This window comes from Echinops telfairi, unplaced genomic scaffold, assembly GCF_000313985.2.
Source record: "Echinops telfairi isolate 266 unplaced genomic scaffold, ASM31398v2 ScPeMD7_3533;HRSCAF=4204_0, whole genome shotgun sequence".
NCBI lineage: Eukaryota > Metazoa > Chordata > Mammalia > Afrosoricida > Tenrecidae > Echinops > Echinops telfairi.
In genome coordinates, this window is record NW_022107431.1 from 106,317,009 (window position 1) to 106,335,712 (window position 18,704).

General features: G+C 38.5%; 1 protein-coding gene across 3 annotated transcripts in view; it reads right to left on the reverse strand.

Annotated features, from left to right (window-relative positions):
* ADGRB3 (adhesion G protein-coupled receptor B3) overlaps positions 1-18,704 on the reverse strand; it is a 513,164-nt gene that overhangs the window by 476,747 nt on the left and 17,713 nt on the right. For all 3 annotated transcript variants that reach the window (XM_045294359.1, XM_030886780.2, XM_045294360.1), the window contains exons 4-5: positions 7,908-8,072; positions 5,119-5,283 (exon numbers count right to left, since the gene is read on the reverse strand). In XM_045294359.1, the coding sequence (XP_045150294.1) occupies positions 5,119-5,283; positions 7,908-8,072 (330 nt within the window). The remainder of the gene's footprint in view (positions 1-5,118; positions 5,284-7,907; positions 8,073-18,704) is intronic.

Here is an 18,704-nt window from a genome sequence, read left to right on the forward strand (position 1 = left end):
GGAATCCATGATGTATCCCACTCTCCTAGAGATGCTTATGTGTGATACTCTTGGGGAGAACTTCTCTAGATAGCTAGAATCAGAGCCGAGGTCAAAAAAAGCAAGCTTTCCTACCAGCGAGTCAATTCTAACCCATAGAGATCCCATAGAACAGAAGAGAACTGCTCCTGGGGGTTTCTGGGACTTTGTTCTCCTGGATGTAACAGCTGGCTTGTGCTTAGCAGCTCCATGCATAAGCCTACTACACAAAAAAGAAAACTGTCACAACCCAAATGAAACAGTCTTCATCTCCCGAGAAGACACGATCCTGTTGGAGAGCAGCCGTAAAGATATAGTTCATGAGGCGGGGGAGCAGGGAGGGAGGGGAAACAATGAGGACCTGATGGCAGGGGCTTAAGTGGAGAGCAAATGTTTTGAGAATGATGAGGGCAATGAATGTACAAATGTGCTTTACACAATTGATGTATGTATGAATTGTGATAAATGTGTAATAAAAATGACTTTAAAAAAAAAGAGAGACTGGGCACAATCCTCCCTGGGAAAATATTTCTCCTCATGGGATTGTTCACATGCATTATATTACAGAGATGCCAAATTGTAACACGTAATGCATCTCAATATTTGGGGGGGCTGGGAAGAAATTTTAGATGACCAAGCCCACTGTTCCCTTCATTGTTCTCAATATTTAGGATAAATCTCATATCAAATGCGACATTTAAGTCGATAGGACTAGATTCCTCTTTGCCATGGCTAGCCCACGTCACTGTGTTTCGGAGCCTATTCAACCTGCAGCTTTCTCCCACCATTTGCAGAAAAGGCCACTAACACTGTGACAGAAAATCTTACATGTAAATCATTTTAACATCTGCCTTAGAAAGCAGGGTTCCAGGTTAGCCACACACGATGACAGAGCAATGGCTCTTAGGGTTCCAGTTGGAGGAATAGGGAGCCCTTCCCGGATAATAAGGACCCTGGGGGCACACTTGCTGCTACCCAAAGAGTCGGTAGTTCGAAACCATCATGCACTACGCAGGAGAGAGGTCTGACAGCCTCTGGAAAGAGTGCAGAAACCCCAAGGGGAAGTTCTGCTCTATCCGATTTAGGGGCTTTGAGTCAGAGTTCACAGTGACAAGTTTGATTTTGTCTCTGACAACAGGGCAAGCAAGTTTTACACTGTAAGGAAGCTTGGAAATTTACCAATAACATTTGCTTTCTGAATGATATGGACCAGGAAAATACTTCAAAACAAACATATAAACAAAGAGAAAACAAAATATTATGTTCTCAAGTGGTAATAATGTGGCAAAATCAGAGGAGCTATTAATATTTTATCATTTTAACTCTCAAAGCCTGGGGGTATTCAAGGATATTAAAATCATTACTTGGTCAACTTGAATAACTAAAAAATTGGGCAGTTTAATTAACCCCTCTGAATGACTCTATTTCTTAATGTGTAGTTTTGTTCTAAAATAATATATATATTTTAATCCTAATTGTCTTCTTTATGAAGATGAAATCAATCATTTTTTGTCAATGATGCCATTTTTTTGTGACTTTATTATATCTATTTGCCAGTAAAGAAATACTCTAACTTGATCAGAAAATATTTTTATTTCCAATTTTTTGTATATATGAGAGCAGCTTTTGACTAAAGCCAGATGATTAATCATTATTTTTATTAATTATCCAGACAAAGATGTGCACATATGATACCTCTCTTTCCTGACGACAAAGGGTCTACTGGCAAACTTGATTAATTTGTTATGCATGCAAACTAAATGAGGCATAAACATAAATACTGTTCCGAACAACCTGGGAAAACATGAAGAATGGAAAATACTCAAAACAATCCCATAAAAATGTATTAATTTGATGGGGTATTTGTCATAGCTTTGTTATTTTAAAAAGAGAAAAAAAATGCCTTAGTGATTGTTATAGTAATGTTCAAGTTTTCTTAATTAATATTGTCAATGAGTAAGGATAATTTTATCTGACCGTAGGAATTAACTCACTGCTGGCCGAGTCCAGGCTGACTCATAGCGACCCTCCATGGGTTTCTGAGACTGTAACTGTTTAGAGGAGCAAAAAGCCCAGTCTTTCTTCCGTGAAGCTGCAGATGATTTCGAACTGCTGACCATGTGAATTACAAGCCAATGCATAGTCAAAAAGATAAAAGTTTTTTAAAAATCCACTTATTTTGATTTTTAAAATTCTATGTAGAAACAAATTTTAAATTACTAGTCACATAAAATTTGTAGAGAAAATGCAAATTATATTTAAGTAAGAAATTAAGATATATTCAAAAGTTATTGCTCAGTATATATACATATATACATACATACATACATATATATTCTACTTCTGGATGAGCAGTAATTTACAGAGAATTTAGCTGATGCAAAAATTCGTTTTAATTATGAGAATGTTACTTACATACCTAGAAGTGATTTACAGTTCTTTACAAAATATACTATTGTAAAGCATAAAATAAAAATGCTGTTAGTACAAGAAACTATGTACTGTGAAATAAATACAATATTTTTGTTTCATATGCTGATTTTTCAGTCTCTATTAGTTTAGCTCTCTAAAATCCCAACATCTTGTAAACAAGCCTACCAAAACATGCATGTTTCTTGTAAATAGTTTTGCAAAATATTTTCCAAACAGCAGGTGGCAATCTTTCTAAATTTGATTGTCAAGGCACCATTTTACCTCTGTATATGCAGATGAAAAATGGTTTGAAAAAAGCAGTGATTAATTTTGATATGCTCACACTGATTTAGATAACATCAGATACTAAAAGAGTTTTACTTAACCATGCCTATTGTTCTAAGGAAATTTCTCTCTGGCAAAATGAACACTTTTGCTATTTAGTATTTACTTCTCAATTCTCATGCAGCAAGGGAGGAATTTCACAGCATTAATCTGTGTCTGCATTCTATTCAATAAATCCCAGAATACTTGGTCTGCATTGTTTTTTCACTTGCTACTTATTATCATATCAAATTCAAGTGAGCTTAAGAATTAAAACTAACAACTAGTTTTATATATTTTCTAAGGTCTTAAAATCAACAAACAACAAACACTGAAATAGTATTATTTTGAAAGCCTAGTTTCTGTGGTTATTCTTAGTATTGAAGTGTGAGACATTTTTGAATTGTAAGTGTAGAGAAATGGAAAGTTTTGACTCCTGGATAACTGGGAGTTTCCTGTTTGTTTTTTCTAAAATTTAAAAGCCATAGATTTCTGAACTGAAAAGGAATTTGAGACCTTCTGCAGACGGTTTCACTCACTGTATCCCCAAGAAACCCCTAACGGCTCGTCACAGAGAATTACTAGCAGGAACGAGTCTCCTTGGCCTTCACTGTTGTTAGTTGCCATAGTCAGATGTACCTCCAGGGAGCCGGTGAACATCAATACTGAACACTAACCATGGTCCTGAACCACCCTCACAATCATTCCTCTTTTAAGTGTCTTCCCGCGTAAGGGGCTCATCTTCTGGCATTACATCAGACAATGTTGTGCTGTGATTCTTAAAGTTTTCAGCAGCTGTTTTTTCCCCAAAGTGGACACCCTTTTTCTTCTTCTGAGTCTGATTTAGTCTGAAAGCTCTGCTGAAACCTCACACCATTGGTGACCCTGCTGGCATTTGAAATTCAACTCCCAGCATCACAGCAACACGCCAACCACAACAACACAACAAACAGAGGAGTAAGTGGTGCTCTGCCAAAATGTCCCAAACTCACTGTCATTGAGTTGAGTCCAACTCACAGCAACCCTGTAGGCCAGGGCAGAACTGCTCCTAGGGTTTCCATGACGGTAACTCTTTATGGAATAGAAAACCCTGTCTCTTTCTCGTGCAGACTGACCAGTGGTTTCAAACTGCCAACCTTGCAGCAAACAGCCAACAGCACTTTCCTCTCTACTCCGCTGTGAATATATGAAATTTCCACCTTCTTGACTACACTTATGCCAATTTCACACATTATATAATTCTAAAACCCTGATATTCACAAATTTATGGAGTCCTTAAGGTGTTAACAATTGTTCAGGAAAAGCACGCCGAAGTCAAGTTCTTAATGATCCAAAGAGGGAACTGCTGGGTTGCTAACTGAATGGTTGCAGGTTATAGTCCACCCACAGTGCCTCAGAAGAAAGGTCTGACCATCTAGTGAAAATCAGCAATTGGAAACAATATAGAGCACAAGTCTACTCTGAAACACATGGTATTGTCACGAGTCATCATCAATTGACTCAAAGGCATCTGGTAGTTGTGGGTACACGTTTAAGACTTCTCACTATAGATGACAGTTTAAACTCCCTGGTTTATGTCTTCAGCTGAGTTCTCTACAATCTATGTAACTTTTGATGTTTGATTCTATAACTATATAGCAGCACTCCCATTCTTTCATTTACAAAGACGTTATGCTTTAATTGTAAAATGTGTTCCTCGTGGCATTTTCTTTTTGTAGTGGAAAATGGGGCAAGAACAAGTAATCAGCGATAGCCAGGGTCATATATGGAGGTAAGATGAATTAGGTGCAGAACATTAACGATTCTGAATTTCAACAGCATCTCCTTACTTTCTGACTAAGCTATGGCTTAAAACTCATGTCTTTATGTTTGTAATATATATGATCTTAGACAACTTATTTTATGTTGTCACTAAAAAATATTCATTAAAATAGTGGAAAACATTCCACTCTTTACAAAATTAAACTACATTGAGTCTCCTTACTGTTTGGCATGACAATCCTACCTCTTACAAAATTATACTACATTTAATCTCCTTACTGTTTGGCATAGCTATCCTACCCCTTACAAAGTTATACTACATTTAGTATCCTTACTGTTTGGCATGAGTGCCTTTATATGATTTCATACTTTAAAAATATTACCAAGCAAGCATTTAAAAATCTATAGCAGAAATACCCCACAAGCTAAAAACCAAAAAGGTTACCCTATACATCACAGGCACATCTAAAGTGTCACTTGCCATTTGCAATCCCTTAATCTAGGCATGACTTTCTTTACCTCACAGCTGTCTATGTACTAGATATAAAGATCTAAATAAAGTCATATATGTTTTGCATCGGGATAACGTCAGCTGGTTCTCACCAGGGCATCTTTGCTCACTGCATCTTCTTACTTCTTCGCCCGTCCCTTCACACTGCTGCCCTGTTAGCGCTGCACCCTGGCAGGTCCTTATTCGCCTTTCCCAGCCGCCATCACAGGACTTGGAACATCCACTCCAGTGACCCCACTGATTCCACTGACCATTGGCTGAAAGAAATATGTCAACATCAACAGCTACAGTCTACCACACAGACTTGGGGCATGTTAAAACCCAAGGGCAACACTCTCACTTCCAATTTTAGTAAGCTCCAACCATGAAGGCTTCCCAACTCTCTTTTGTCCACTTGTTGTACTGCAGTGTCTTGCATGTTGCCACGATGCTGAAAATGAAGTCCATAGTACAGCAAATACTGGGTAGAGCTACCAGACTAAAACTTGCCCTAAATAGGAAAGCAGCTAAAGCAAATGCAAGAAATGATGAAGTCAAAGAGCTGAATGGAGATTTTCAAAGGGCAGTTCCAGAAAACGAAGCAAACTATTTGAATGACATGTGCAAAGAACTAGAGTTAGAAAACCAAAGCGGAAGAACATACGCTGCATACCTTAGACTAATAGAAAAACCCCAGCCTTGAGTTGCAGCATTTAAAGATCTTATGGGGAAATATTGAATGAGGTAGGAAGCATCAACAGAAAATGGAAAGAGTATACTGAGTCACTGTACCAAAAAAGAAATAGTCAGCATTCCACCATTTCAGGAGAAAGCACATAAACAATTACTAATAGTACAGAAAGAATTCAAGCTGCACTAAAAGTATTACCCTCAAAAAAGGCTCCAGGAATTGACAGAATACCAATGGAAATGTTTCACCAAGCTGATGAAGCACTGAGGACTCACTTGTCTATGACCAGAAATGTGGAAAACAGATCTTTAGCCAGCTGATTGGAAGAGATCCCTATTTGTACCCATTCTAAAGTAAAGTGACCCAACAGAATGCGCAAATTATAGAACAATATCACTGATATCACATGCAAGAAAAATTCTTAAGTCATGCAAAAATGGCTGCAGCAACACATTGACAGCTGTTGAGGTTCAGGCTGGATTCAGGAGAGGATGTGGAATAAGGGATATCATTGCTGATGTCAGATGGATCTTGGCTGAAAGCAGAATACCAGAAAGATATTTCCTTGTGTTTTACTGAAAGCATTTGCCTGTGTGGTTCATAACAATCGTGGATCACTTTCAGAAGAATGGGAATTCCAGAAGACTTCCTTGTGCGCATGTGGAACTTGTACATGGATCCAGAGGCAGTTATGAGCCCTGGACAAGGGCATACTTCCTGGTTTAAAGTCAAGAAAAATGCGCATCAGGTTTTTTTCTCTCACCATGTGTATTCAATTTGTATACTGAGCAAATCATAAGAGAAACTGGCATATGTGAAGAATATGACATCAGACTTGCAGAAAGACTTACATACCCATGACACAACCTTGCTTGGCGACTATGAGGAGGACTTGAAGCACTTGATGATGAAGATCAAGGATTGCACCCATCAATATGGATTACAACTCAATGTAAAGAATACCAAAATCCGTACCACGGGATCACTAGGTCACATCATGACCAATGGGAAAGGTTGAAGTAGTCAAGAATTTTGTCTTGCTTGGATCCACAATGAGTGCTCATAGAAGTGGCAGTCATGAAACTGAAAGACAGGCTGCATTAGCTAAATCTGCTGCACAAGACCTCTTTAAAAAGAGGTCTCAAAAAGAAAAGATGTTACTTTGAGGACTAAGGTGCACCTGACCGAGCCATGGTATTTTCAGTGACTCATATGCATGTGAATATTGGACAATGAATAAGGAAAATTGAAGAAGGATTGGTGCATTTGAATTGTTGTACTGGAGAAGAATGCTGAAAGTACCAGGGGATTGTAAAAGGACAAGCAGATCTGAATTAGAAAAAGTCTAGCCAAAGTGCTCCTTAGAGGCGAGACTTCATCTTACATACTTCAGACATCTTGTCAGGAGAGACCAGTCCCTGGAAAAGGACATCATCTTTGGCAACGTCGACGGGCAATGAAGGAGGAGGAAGGCCATCAAGGAGATGGACTGACACTGAGGCTGCATCAATAGACTCACGCGTAGTTGTGTGGCAGGGACCAAACAGGGCATGTTTCGGTCTGTTGTGCAGAAGGTCACTGTGGGTGAGAACGGACTTGAGGGCCACTAAACCAGCAACAACAACAACCAGAGAAGAGAACACCTAGGAAAAGAGCCTGGCAATCTACTCCTGCAAACCATCCAATGACAAACTCCTGGTTTACAGTAGAGTATCAGCTGATCCAATTCAGGAAGAAGAGCCCCCTAAGTTAGACTGCCCTCAAAATATGACATGTCCATGTCACGTCAATGGATACCAGCATGCCAAGAGCATAAAGATGGCCGATCAATATTCTATCAGCCACAGCTGACTCCACAGCCATTAATAAATATATCCACAGACTTCATTCAAGTATTTATATACAACATTGTGACTAACAGAAATTTTTATCTTTGTTAATAGACTTTGGTACTTGCAAAAATTGAGAAACAACACTTAATTTCATCAACTGTAAAACCATTTAATCTCATACATTCTTATTCCCTCATAAATTTTTTTGATGAATATATTTGTTATTTTATTATGTAACTCACAGTTCAGTGAGGTCTGGTATAATTGCCTTCGTTCACTAGAAATAAACAGGCATGCTCTGATTATTCCGTGACACTACGGTATGGTTCTATGTGTTCTAAATGGCAGACATGCTGTCTGTGCACTGATCACGCCTTACCTGTGCATTCTGGGTTGTAGCACTCTCTGCTTTCTGCCCAGGGCCCTCTGCATTCCGAGCCACCGTGAGCAGCTGCAGTGCACTGCCTGCTTCTCTGTTGGGTCCCATTCGAACATGTCACTGAGCACTGGCTCCAGGAACTCCATTCTTGCCACTGTCCATCAACTATCAAGGCAGAAAACAAAGAAAGAGTATAAAGAGAGTATGGCTATCTTCTTACAGGGGAGCTATACAGAAAAAACAACAGCGATATACGGTGAAACTAACCTTAATGATGCATTCGAATCGGTGGGCTATGAGTAAATACAATGGAAGGCACATTGGCAGCAGATGGTGCTGTTACTCCTCTCCTCTTCCACAACTCAAGAGAGTGTCTTACCTTCTTACCTCTACTTTCTTTTCTGGGAAATCTCTCGATCCATTTATTCCTTCAACATATTCACTGGTATTTACTGATCACTCAGAAATACAAGTCCTATGTCAAGATTCATGGGCACAGAGTAGAAGAAAGATGAGGCTTTCTACCTCTATCAAAAGTTATAGTCTCAGTAACCCACAGACACAGTCAGAACACGCTCTATAGGGTCACTAAGAGTCAGAGTCAACTCGATGGCACTGAGTGAGTGAGGCACACAGTCTGTTTTGAACTTAATTGTGTCCCTCCAAAATAGGTGTTGTGAATTCTAAGCTCTGTGTCTGCGGTAATAACCCCATTTTGGAATGGGCGATCTTCATTGTATTATTGAGACAAGGCTGGTAGAGGTGTGTTTTAAATCAATGTCTTTTGAGATGGAGGAGATTAAACAATCAAAGCAGAGATGGGGTAAGAGATGCCAACCCACATGAAGCTTGCCCAGGAAAAGAAGCCAAAAGAATGGCCAAAAGGCCATTCCTTCAGATCTGACAGCGAGCATTCACTCATCTAGTCTCCTACTCTTGAAAAAAGTGTTTGTTAAAGACATTCATTTGTAGTATTTTGGTTTCCACAGCACTACATAACTAAGACAGAATTTAGTACTAAGAGAGTAGGAGGCTACTCTCCCGTACACTTCAAATGTGGAAGAGGTTTGAAATGGGAAATGGGTAGGCTGGAAGAATTTTAAAAGGCCTACTAGTAAAAGCCCGGAGTACGTTGAAAAGACTTTGATAGAATTATGGATGTCAAAGGCAGTTGTGATTAGGGCTCAAAGGGCGTAAAGGAGAGCCTTAGAGTAGTTTCTATCATCTTCGAAAGCACAAGTGCTGCTAACAGCAGAATGCTATTAGAAATTAAATGGGCTTCTTATAAAGCTTCAAAAAATTAGCATGTGATTGGACAACGGAATAAAGGTGGTACTTTTTATGCAGTGGCAAAGCATTCGTCTGAGTTATGTTCAAATATTTGGTGGAAGAGAGAACTTCTAAGTAAGGATCATGGATATTTAGGTGAGGAGATTTCTAAGTAACATCTTAGAGGGGCCATGTAGTCTTTTCTCGCAGCGTATAAGAACACGAGAGAGGAAACAAATGACCTTGAAAGGGAATTGTGCACAATAAAAAGAAAACTTGAAGATTTGGAAAATTCAGTTCTCCAAATGAAGGACATATTTGTACCCTGGCATATTCTTCTAGGATATGGCCAATCTTTTGTTAAAGACATTGACCTGGTGATTAGCCAACTACCACAGCAAACAACCCATTAGCTTAGACTGAAGGAGACAGAGGAAGAACAAAATGAGAGAATTTCTGTTCCTTGTAATTCTACAGGCAGGAAATAGACGAAAAGAGCTACATCTGTCATCTATCACAAAAGGAAAAGAGCCATTCATATTGTTACTTGGAGCAGTTGCTAGGAACACAGTTGTCAGAGCTACCTTGAAGTCAAAAGGTGGGGCAATAACTTCTGGGGTCTCAAAAGCAGAGACTACCACCTCCTGGACATCACAATGGAGAGTCAAAGCCTCCTACATTTCAGCAAGACAGATCTTCACACACTTGGGTCTGATCTACAGGACTGAGCGGGCAGGGCTGCCATTCCCAAGGGACAAAATCATAGGGCCTGCTAAGGTCAATGGGGGAGGGTCAGTACTCAGAAAGACTAGGGAAATGGAAAGTGAACAGAGCAGCCCTTCCCCTGGCTTGGTATTGCAGAAGGCAAGGATGAGAATCAAGAGTCCATGGTTGTTGTCCAGTCTAAAGGACAGGGTCATTGAATAGGTGGTCTCAAAGAATAGGGAATTATTTGTTAGTTGTGAAAGTTAATGCTGGGTCTTTCACCTGCTTGAAGCCCATTTTCCCTTCTTTGCCTCAAATTTTCTATTTCTAATAGTAATGTCTACCATGTCTTGTTCTATCACTGTTTTTCAGAAACTATTAATGTGTAGTCCAGATTTTGAGTCAGAAGATGAGATTTTGGATTTGAAGTTGATTCAGGACTTTGGGACTGAAAGTGTGGGGGTGAGTGTGTTTTGCTTATGACATAGGTATGAAGTTTTAGAGGCTGAAGGTTGAAATTTTATGGAGTGAATTGTGCTCCTTCCTCCACAACAGGTACTGTGAACTGGAATAGCGATGCTTGTGGTTATACTCCCACACAGGAATTGGTTGCTGTTTAAATGTTGAAGAGCAAGGATGTCATTTTTAGGGTGAAGTTGCATCTGGTGCAAGCCGGGGTAGTTTCAAGTGCCTCACATGGATGTGAAAGTTGGACAACGAATAAGGAAGACCACAGCAAGATGAACGCATCTGAATTCTGATGCTGGTGCAAGTACCATGAACTGCCAAGAGAAGAAACCAATCTGTGTGTGCAGAAGTACAATCAGAATGCTCTGAGAAGCAAGGGTGGCAATACTTTGGACATGTTTCCAGGAGAGACAAGTCCCTGGAAAAGGACATGATGCTTGGTAAAGCAGAAGGGCAGTGAAAACCCAGAGGAGCTTAACTCAGAAAGATTGATAGAGTGGCTGTAACGCCAGGCTCTGACAGCAACAATTGTGAGGACGGTGCAGCATCACGCAGTGTTTTGTTGCTCTACACAGGGTCCCTATGAATTGGAAGCAACTTGACATAAACTAACAACAAAAAGTGGTAAGAAAATTAATTTATGGCTGTTAAAGTCATGCGCTTGTCATACTTTTGTCATAGTAACATGGGACCAAGCAAGAACATTGAACAATAAATAAAGTAGAACTCATCCTTTAGGGAGGGAGTCTCTTGAATTAGTTGTGAAGCAATGCTGTGAAGAAATATTTTAGAACAATAAAGTAAGAGGTTAAAGGAGGTTTGGAATGCTTCTTGAGAAAATGATGTTTCTGGTAAGCTTTGAAGGAAAATGACAAAATGCCAAGCATGAGGCTATGCTTAGAAAAGAGAAATATACAAAGTTTCTTGGCAGAGGGAACACAGCCAGTCTTAAGAATTGAATGATGATCATTTTTATGGGAGAATTGCCAATGAAGGTCCAGCCAGGTAGAGAACTGCACAAGAGAAGGTTAATGAAAAAGGACAGGTTAGGTTGTGCAGACCTTTTGCTTTTGTCAACTGCATTAAGGATTTGGGCCATTATCATCAAATAATAAAGAAGCCATCAAAGGATTTAATTTGAGGAGGATATGATTAGACTTAAGGCAGGGTGTTATTATGGATTGTCCCTATCGAGTCCACTTTAACTCCTGGTACCCTTATTTATCACAGACTTAGTGTTACCCAGTCCTGGGATATTGCCATGATCTTTGAGATGCTTGAGCCCATTCCTGAGGCTATGGTTCAGAAAAGAGAAGGGATTAAGGGAAAGAGTCTAGAAATCTGTCTAGGTTGGAGAGCCAGAGCTGAAGGGGAGTCCTAGAGAGACTAGAGTGATCTGGGGAGGATAGCCATTGCCCAGGTGCCAGAGTTGAAGTAGAACTTGAGATGAATCTTAGAATGTTGGCAACAGGAATTTAATATAGACCATGGAACTTGACATGTCCTTGAGATATTCAAATTGAGATTGATTCACTCATGCAACTAGTTTTCAAAAACCTATTAGATATTGAGATGAGTTATGAGAGATACAGATTTTTAAAATACCATGAATTCTGTTTTTAAATACTTTACATTTGAATTAAAGAATTGTGCTCTCTGTGTGTCAACAAGTGCATAAAAGGTTAAAGGACAATGACATTTCAGCATGACTGCATGGTTTGACCTGTGTCTCACTGAAAGATGTACTGAATCTTAATTTTTTTTTAACCTACAGATGTAGTTTTATTAGGAATATCGTGGTCTCTCTTAGGTTATTGAGGCTCTAAGCGTTCACGGTGTGTTTTAACTCTAACCATGTTGGTGTTTCAAAGGTAGCAGATTGGATACAGAAAATAACCCAAAGGAATTCCAAAAAGATTATGGAAAAATTCCATTATTTTTTATATATATTTTTCCAGGAACTTTTTTGAAGCTCCTTCATACATACAGGGGTAGACAGATATCATTTGATAACAAAGATAAGGATGAATTTAAAAGCCATGGAACAACTTCTGACTACTGTCAGCAAAAGAAGACAAACAATGACCTCCCTTTAGAATCAGCATCCTAAATTGAGACTTCTGGCCTCTACATTTGAGAAGATAAATTTTTGTTCTTCTCAGCAATTCACTTGTGTTACTTGTATTAAAGCACTACCAGATAACTAAGACAATGACTCATAAAATGTTTAGATTTTCAGGAGGCCGCTCACCTCTATTTCAAAAACCACTATGTTAGATTTAGTATGGCAAGATTTGGATAATTTTGACAATAGAGACATTGATGAAACCAGAACATACAAATGAATGAAGAAAAGAAATGACTGGATTTAAAATTCATAAAATGTGATATGAATGTTAAAAATATACTTGTATATGACTCTGTAATTTTTCCAGTATCATTCTAAGATTCTTTGTCAATTTCATTACAGGTAAAAGAGAATTCACCATAAGTCCAGAATTCTGACATAAACTGATATAGTTATGAAAAGTCTACCTAGTTTCAGACCTTGCATGTAGATATTAGAAAAGAAGTTTGCTTAATAACTATCTAGCTGTACTTAATAAACTCTTTGTGAGATTAAGAATCACAAAATGCCAATGAAATAATTCCATTCAATACTTTCAGCATCTCACTTTATTAAAAGTATCTGATACAATCATATTGGCTTCGCAGTCTATTTGTTATACAAAAAAAGAAAATTCTTGTGACTCAAAAGAACATTATAAATAATCAACTTCCATCCATTTTGGCATTAAGGATGAGTATTTTTGCTTTCCAAAGATTACACTTACTGTTTGCATTATGAATTCTCACTGTCCTAAGCATTCTGAGAAGGTCTTAAATTATGCGATTCATGCCCTGAACCTTACAATCTATTCGGCGAGAAGATGTCTAGATACACAACTTAATGAGAACACTCAAAAAACAATACAATAACAAAGATGAATTAAGTGAAGCCAACCCTATCTAAATGCTGTGTTATTTGAAAAAAAGAAAGCATTGCATGATGTATCCTTAAGGATTGTGATTTGAGGTAAGTTTTCTGTAGTTTTTTTTTTTAATGTAATGCAGTAGTTACACATTCACTGGCAAAGAAGAGAAGATAAGTCTTTCCAGCTAAGAAGCTGTGGGGTCAGGAATGACTCGGTCAAGGTGGAAATCAGGGGGTTAAAGTGGCAGGGGTGGTATTATCCATGAAGAGCAAGAGAAGACCTTGCTGATAAGAGATGAACAAGAATGAAAATACCTATTGGAGAGAAAACATCAGATGTTTCCTGGAGGAAGGCTTTGCATCATCATCAGTAAAAATTTAACTATATTGTAAATTCATATTGAAACATATTTTAAATTCATATCGAAAAATATTTTAAATATTAGTTGTTCAGTCCTTTCTGTCAATGCCAACATTCCGTGTTTTGGCTAAAAAAAGTCCGAGTTAATTATACTATTTGAAATATCATTGAAGATGTAATGCTATCTTACACATTACCAAAATGTGTTATATTAGATGTGAACAAATTCTTATTTAAAGTTATCATTATGTAAATAAATGATGAAATTGACAGGGCTCACGAACAAGGGAAAGTGGCATGATCTGGGTTCAGAAAGTGGCAAAAGTCAGTCACCCTCCCAGACACGCTGAAGAAGAAACAATTAGGTCCACAGAGCCGGAAACATCTTGCTCTAGGTCACAGATAGATTTGGGCTACTCAGGTAGATTTGTATTCCTGAGCCTCTTCCTCTGGGTTTTTCTTTTTTACTTCCTAATAAAGGCTGTGTGATTACATAATCTGGTAAGCCATGAAAGAATGGGATGATACATAGTTAATAAACTGCTTCTTCATGTAATATCCAAATCACATTTTAAATTTTGATTTTGCCACCGTGTAAAGAATGGAGTGGCAAGGCGATGCTTGAGAGGTGTCAGGGGAATCCACTCTGGTCTACACAAAAAGGATGATGCATGTACTATGGTGGCTTCAGTAGAGACATTCGTGAATGGACTTGTAATATATCTGGACATAGAGTTGGCAAGTAAGATGCAGGGTAGAGAAAATAGAGAATTAAGTTTGACGGTGGCTTGTTAAACAATGAATGGTGGATCTACTTATCAGAAGTGTTTTATTGGGGTTAAAACAGAGCTGTTGTTTTTTTTAACAAGTTAAACTTTAGAAGGCATTTTTGACTGATATAGAGGAATCCTGTATGTAAAAAAACCCCAAATTCACTGTAAAACAATTATCTAAAATTTATTTTTGATATAAGCCTTAACTTCCATATGAAATACCTTTAGTAAAGCCTACACTGGGATACATAGTTTCTATAATATTTAACCAGGTTAAAATAACATAAACTCTATGCTTTAAAAGATCAGCTTATGTGGGCAAATGCAGTGTGCTTTATGGTACACCTATGTTGCACTCCAGAAAAAGTTGTATTTCATCAGTGTAACACAATACCAAATTTTCTGCAGCCTAAATAAGTAACATTGCAAATGTTAAATGCTAGAGTCCCAGACTTTCCCTTCTTCCTACCATATATTTGGAATTGCAGTTGAGGCTAATCAATTTAATGCTATGATATCTATATCAATATCTATATCATTGATATCTACTATCTACACCTATGTTTTTATATATACATATACATATATCTAATAGTTTCAATGTATTTTCTTGAATTGCTAAATAACTAGTGACCATGTAGAATAATTAGATAACAATGGCCCCGGAGAAGTGCCCATCCAAACGGTCACGAATATTTTAGATGTGTCCACTACAGTTTTGGCAAGTGTTCTGTGTTGGAGATTGCTGATTGATTTGCTGCCCTTTGTAGGCAGGAGCTGGGCTGGGGGAAGAATTCTAACCACTGGATTTGTGGTTATCTAATGTGATTACAACCATAAGTTCAGGTATGCACTGAGTTGGGAGTATACAAAGAATGAGAACATTTCTTCAGAACCAAAGACTGAAATGTAAAAGAGCCCAAACTCACTTGAATGTGGCACATGTTACAGAGAATAAATCTATGTTTCCTACTTGACATTTTAAAATAAACCATAAGAGAAGGAAAATAAGAAATGCCTTATGATTTTAAAATATTAGAAAGAAAAATAGAAATGAGTGATCACAGTAAGGATATTTTTAAAGTTGGTAACATTTTAACAAAAAAAGTTAAAGTGAGAACAATATTAGATAGTTAAAAGAAAGCAAGCCAGTATTAATAAAGGCACAATAAATGAAAACTGAAAGGTCACCTAAATAATTCTAAAAGCCTAATACATTTGAAAAGATAACATCCAAATGAATTAATGAACAGATTAATGAGGCAGCATATTAGTTTCAAATGATAACATCTTCATGCACAGAGAGTAAGTGGACTTTGAATCAAGGTCAGAATACATGTTTAGCATCTTCCCCCCACATTGTCCTGACCAGATGGGCTCCCTGCGGGGGGGACTCCAGGCAGGTGACCCTCCCTAGGATGCTGAGGGATACAAATTTTATGTCCAGAGATCCTGAAGCTTCTTTCTCTGTATAACAGATATCTGAGTCCAGCAGTGCTCCTGAGACCTTACCCTTGGGCAAGGTCTTACCCTTGAATGATTACTTCCCCATTCTGACTTTCTAAAGAGCATGCTAATGTGCCAGGAGGTTACAACCTAACAGAATCTCTCCAGGGTGACTCTAGGTTCACAAACTGCATTTCTCAAGTGCTGAATGACCCAGTGAGATGCTACTCATGTGCTTTCTCTAGCACAAACGTGAGGGAAAATGCAATGGAGCCTATGGGTAAGGTGGCTGAGAAACCATACTCAGAAGTGAGCATGACATCATAACTGTATTTCCCTGTTTAAGTATCAACAACAAATGAAGCTGTCATGAGCAGAGGGGTCTAACGTGGTCAAATCCCTAAAGGAGGGATTCATCATGGCAGAGGTATCAGGAACTGGTGTGACATTTACAGGGAGGCTTAGTGTCCTTAGAGTCAGACCACCTTGTTCTCCTTGCTGCACAGAAACCATCTCAGAGAACTTCAACATCAGACATTCAATGAGGTCATCCCAAGAACATAATAAAGACCATTTCATATTTTTATCTAAGCACAGAAAAAAACAAGGTCACAGTGAAATCCACATGATCCCAAAAGTCCCTTTCTCTCTCAGTTAATATGAAAAGCGATATTTCTTCTTAGGGATACCGGCTGGCATCATGGTTAAGGGCTATGCTGTCATCAGTGGGAACATACTGGCCCCTAATTGGTAGAGAAGACTGGGCAGTCCACTCCTGTAAAGAGTTCAGCATGGAAAATGTACTGGGCAGTTCCACCCTGCCTTAGAGTCAGCACACCCCAACAGCAGCTCCTTCCTCATCAAGCGCACTGTAGCTTATCTCTGCTCTGCTCTTCCTTCCTTCATAAGACATTCAATCATAGAATTCCCTGTTCCTCGCTCTGACAGCATTCAATAAACTAAACCCCAATTTCCTGAAATTCTATCCAAATTCATTAAGCACATGCCAAATATCTCACTCTTAAAACAAAAAGAACAAAACTCTCTTCTACTGAAATGCTCCACGTTTCACAGCAAATACAAGATAGAAAATTATAAGTGGTCCCGCACAAAGAACCTAGTGGGATTTGAGTTGAGGGCACTGGGATAGGAAAGGTAACGACAACTGCTACATGTTGTTGTTACTTTCGGGCCCATCAGTCGGTTCAAATTCATAGTGACCATGTCTGTATACACCAGAAGACCACACTGCTCAGTCCTGTGCCACCCTCACAATTATTATTTTTGAGCCAATTGTTGCAACCACTGTGTCAACCCATCTCATTGAGTGGTTTTCTCTTTTTGGTTGACCTTGTATTTTATCAAGGAGATGTCCTTTTCCAGAGCTTGGTACTACCTGGTAACATGTCCAAAGTACATGTAAGAAAATTTCAGCATCCTCCCATCCAAGAATTATTTTGGATGTTCTTTCTCCAAGACAGATTTGCTTGTCCTCCTGGCAGTCCATGGTACTGTCAACCTTGTTCACCAGCACCACAATTAAAATGCATCCCATCTTCCTCCGTTTCCCTGGCATAGACCAGTGAGTTATTTCAGCGCTGCATTCGTGTCTCCAAACATTTCTAGTTGTATTCTATCAACGTCTGAAGCCCTGCATTTCACCAATGCTATCAATGCTGCAAGAAATTCTTACTTCAAAACCATCATTAAGAAATGATGCAGGGGACCAAATTTGAAGTCCTTCAGATTCACAAGTAAGAAGAATTAAATCCACATTTGCCCAAGGCTGGTTGTTACAAGGTAGGGGTCAATCATGCCTCCACCCTCAATCTTTCTTTGCCCTATTCCTCCCAAGAAATCCATGCTAATTTTCTGCTGAGTTTGATAGTCCCTTGCAATTGCTACACAGAAATCACAGGTTATTCTCACCATTCTGGTGGTTTATTAGGGAAATTAACAGGTTACCATAGTCATGATCAGAAAGCTAAGGATACAGTTTTGGGTCCACAGTAGGGTCTCTTCTTAGACAGCTGCATTTTTCACTGGTCCTCAGTCACGTGACCATGTGGCTTTTGCCCTGTTCCATGGGCCAGGAATCTGCCACTCTGGTTCAAGCCAGGTCTTGTGTTGCCCTTCTGTTCTACCTCCGGGTCTTGGTGCTGGGACCTCTAGTGGCTCTGGTCTTTGCACAATTAATTATGCTGCATCATTTTGTCTTGAGCTACCCTTTAAATTCTTTAACTTAAATATAACCTTTAAGTTCAACTCTTCTATGTCATCATTTCTTCTAATTCCTTTAGCTATTCTATATTCAGGAGCAAGTCTCAGAGTTTCTTCTGACATCCACGTTGGCCTTTTCTTTCTTTTCTGTGTATTAAATGACCTTTTTTTTTTTTTTCCAAGTATGATACTCTTGATGTCATCCCACAACTTGTCTCAGGTAATTGGTGTTCAATGTGTCAAATCTGTTCTTAAGATAGCCCTACATTCAGGTGAAATGTAATCAAGATCATATTTTGGTATCATAACTTTAAATTTTTCCCTTCAACTTCAATTTGAAGTTACATGTGACCACTTACCATAGATCCAAGATCACATTTTGGCTCTCATAACTTGTTTTAGTTTTCTTCAGTTTCAACCTGAACTTATGAGCATTGATGGTCTGTTCCACTGTTGGCCCCCTGGCTGATGAATTCATGATTTTTGATTATTTCTTCCCATAAATTTAGTCAAATTGATTCCTGTATATTTCATTTTTGAATGAAATATACCCATGCATAATTACCATTTTTGCTGTAGAA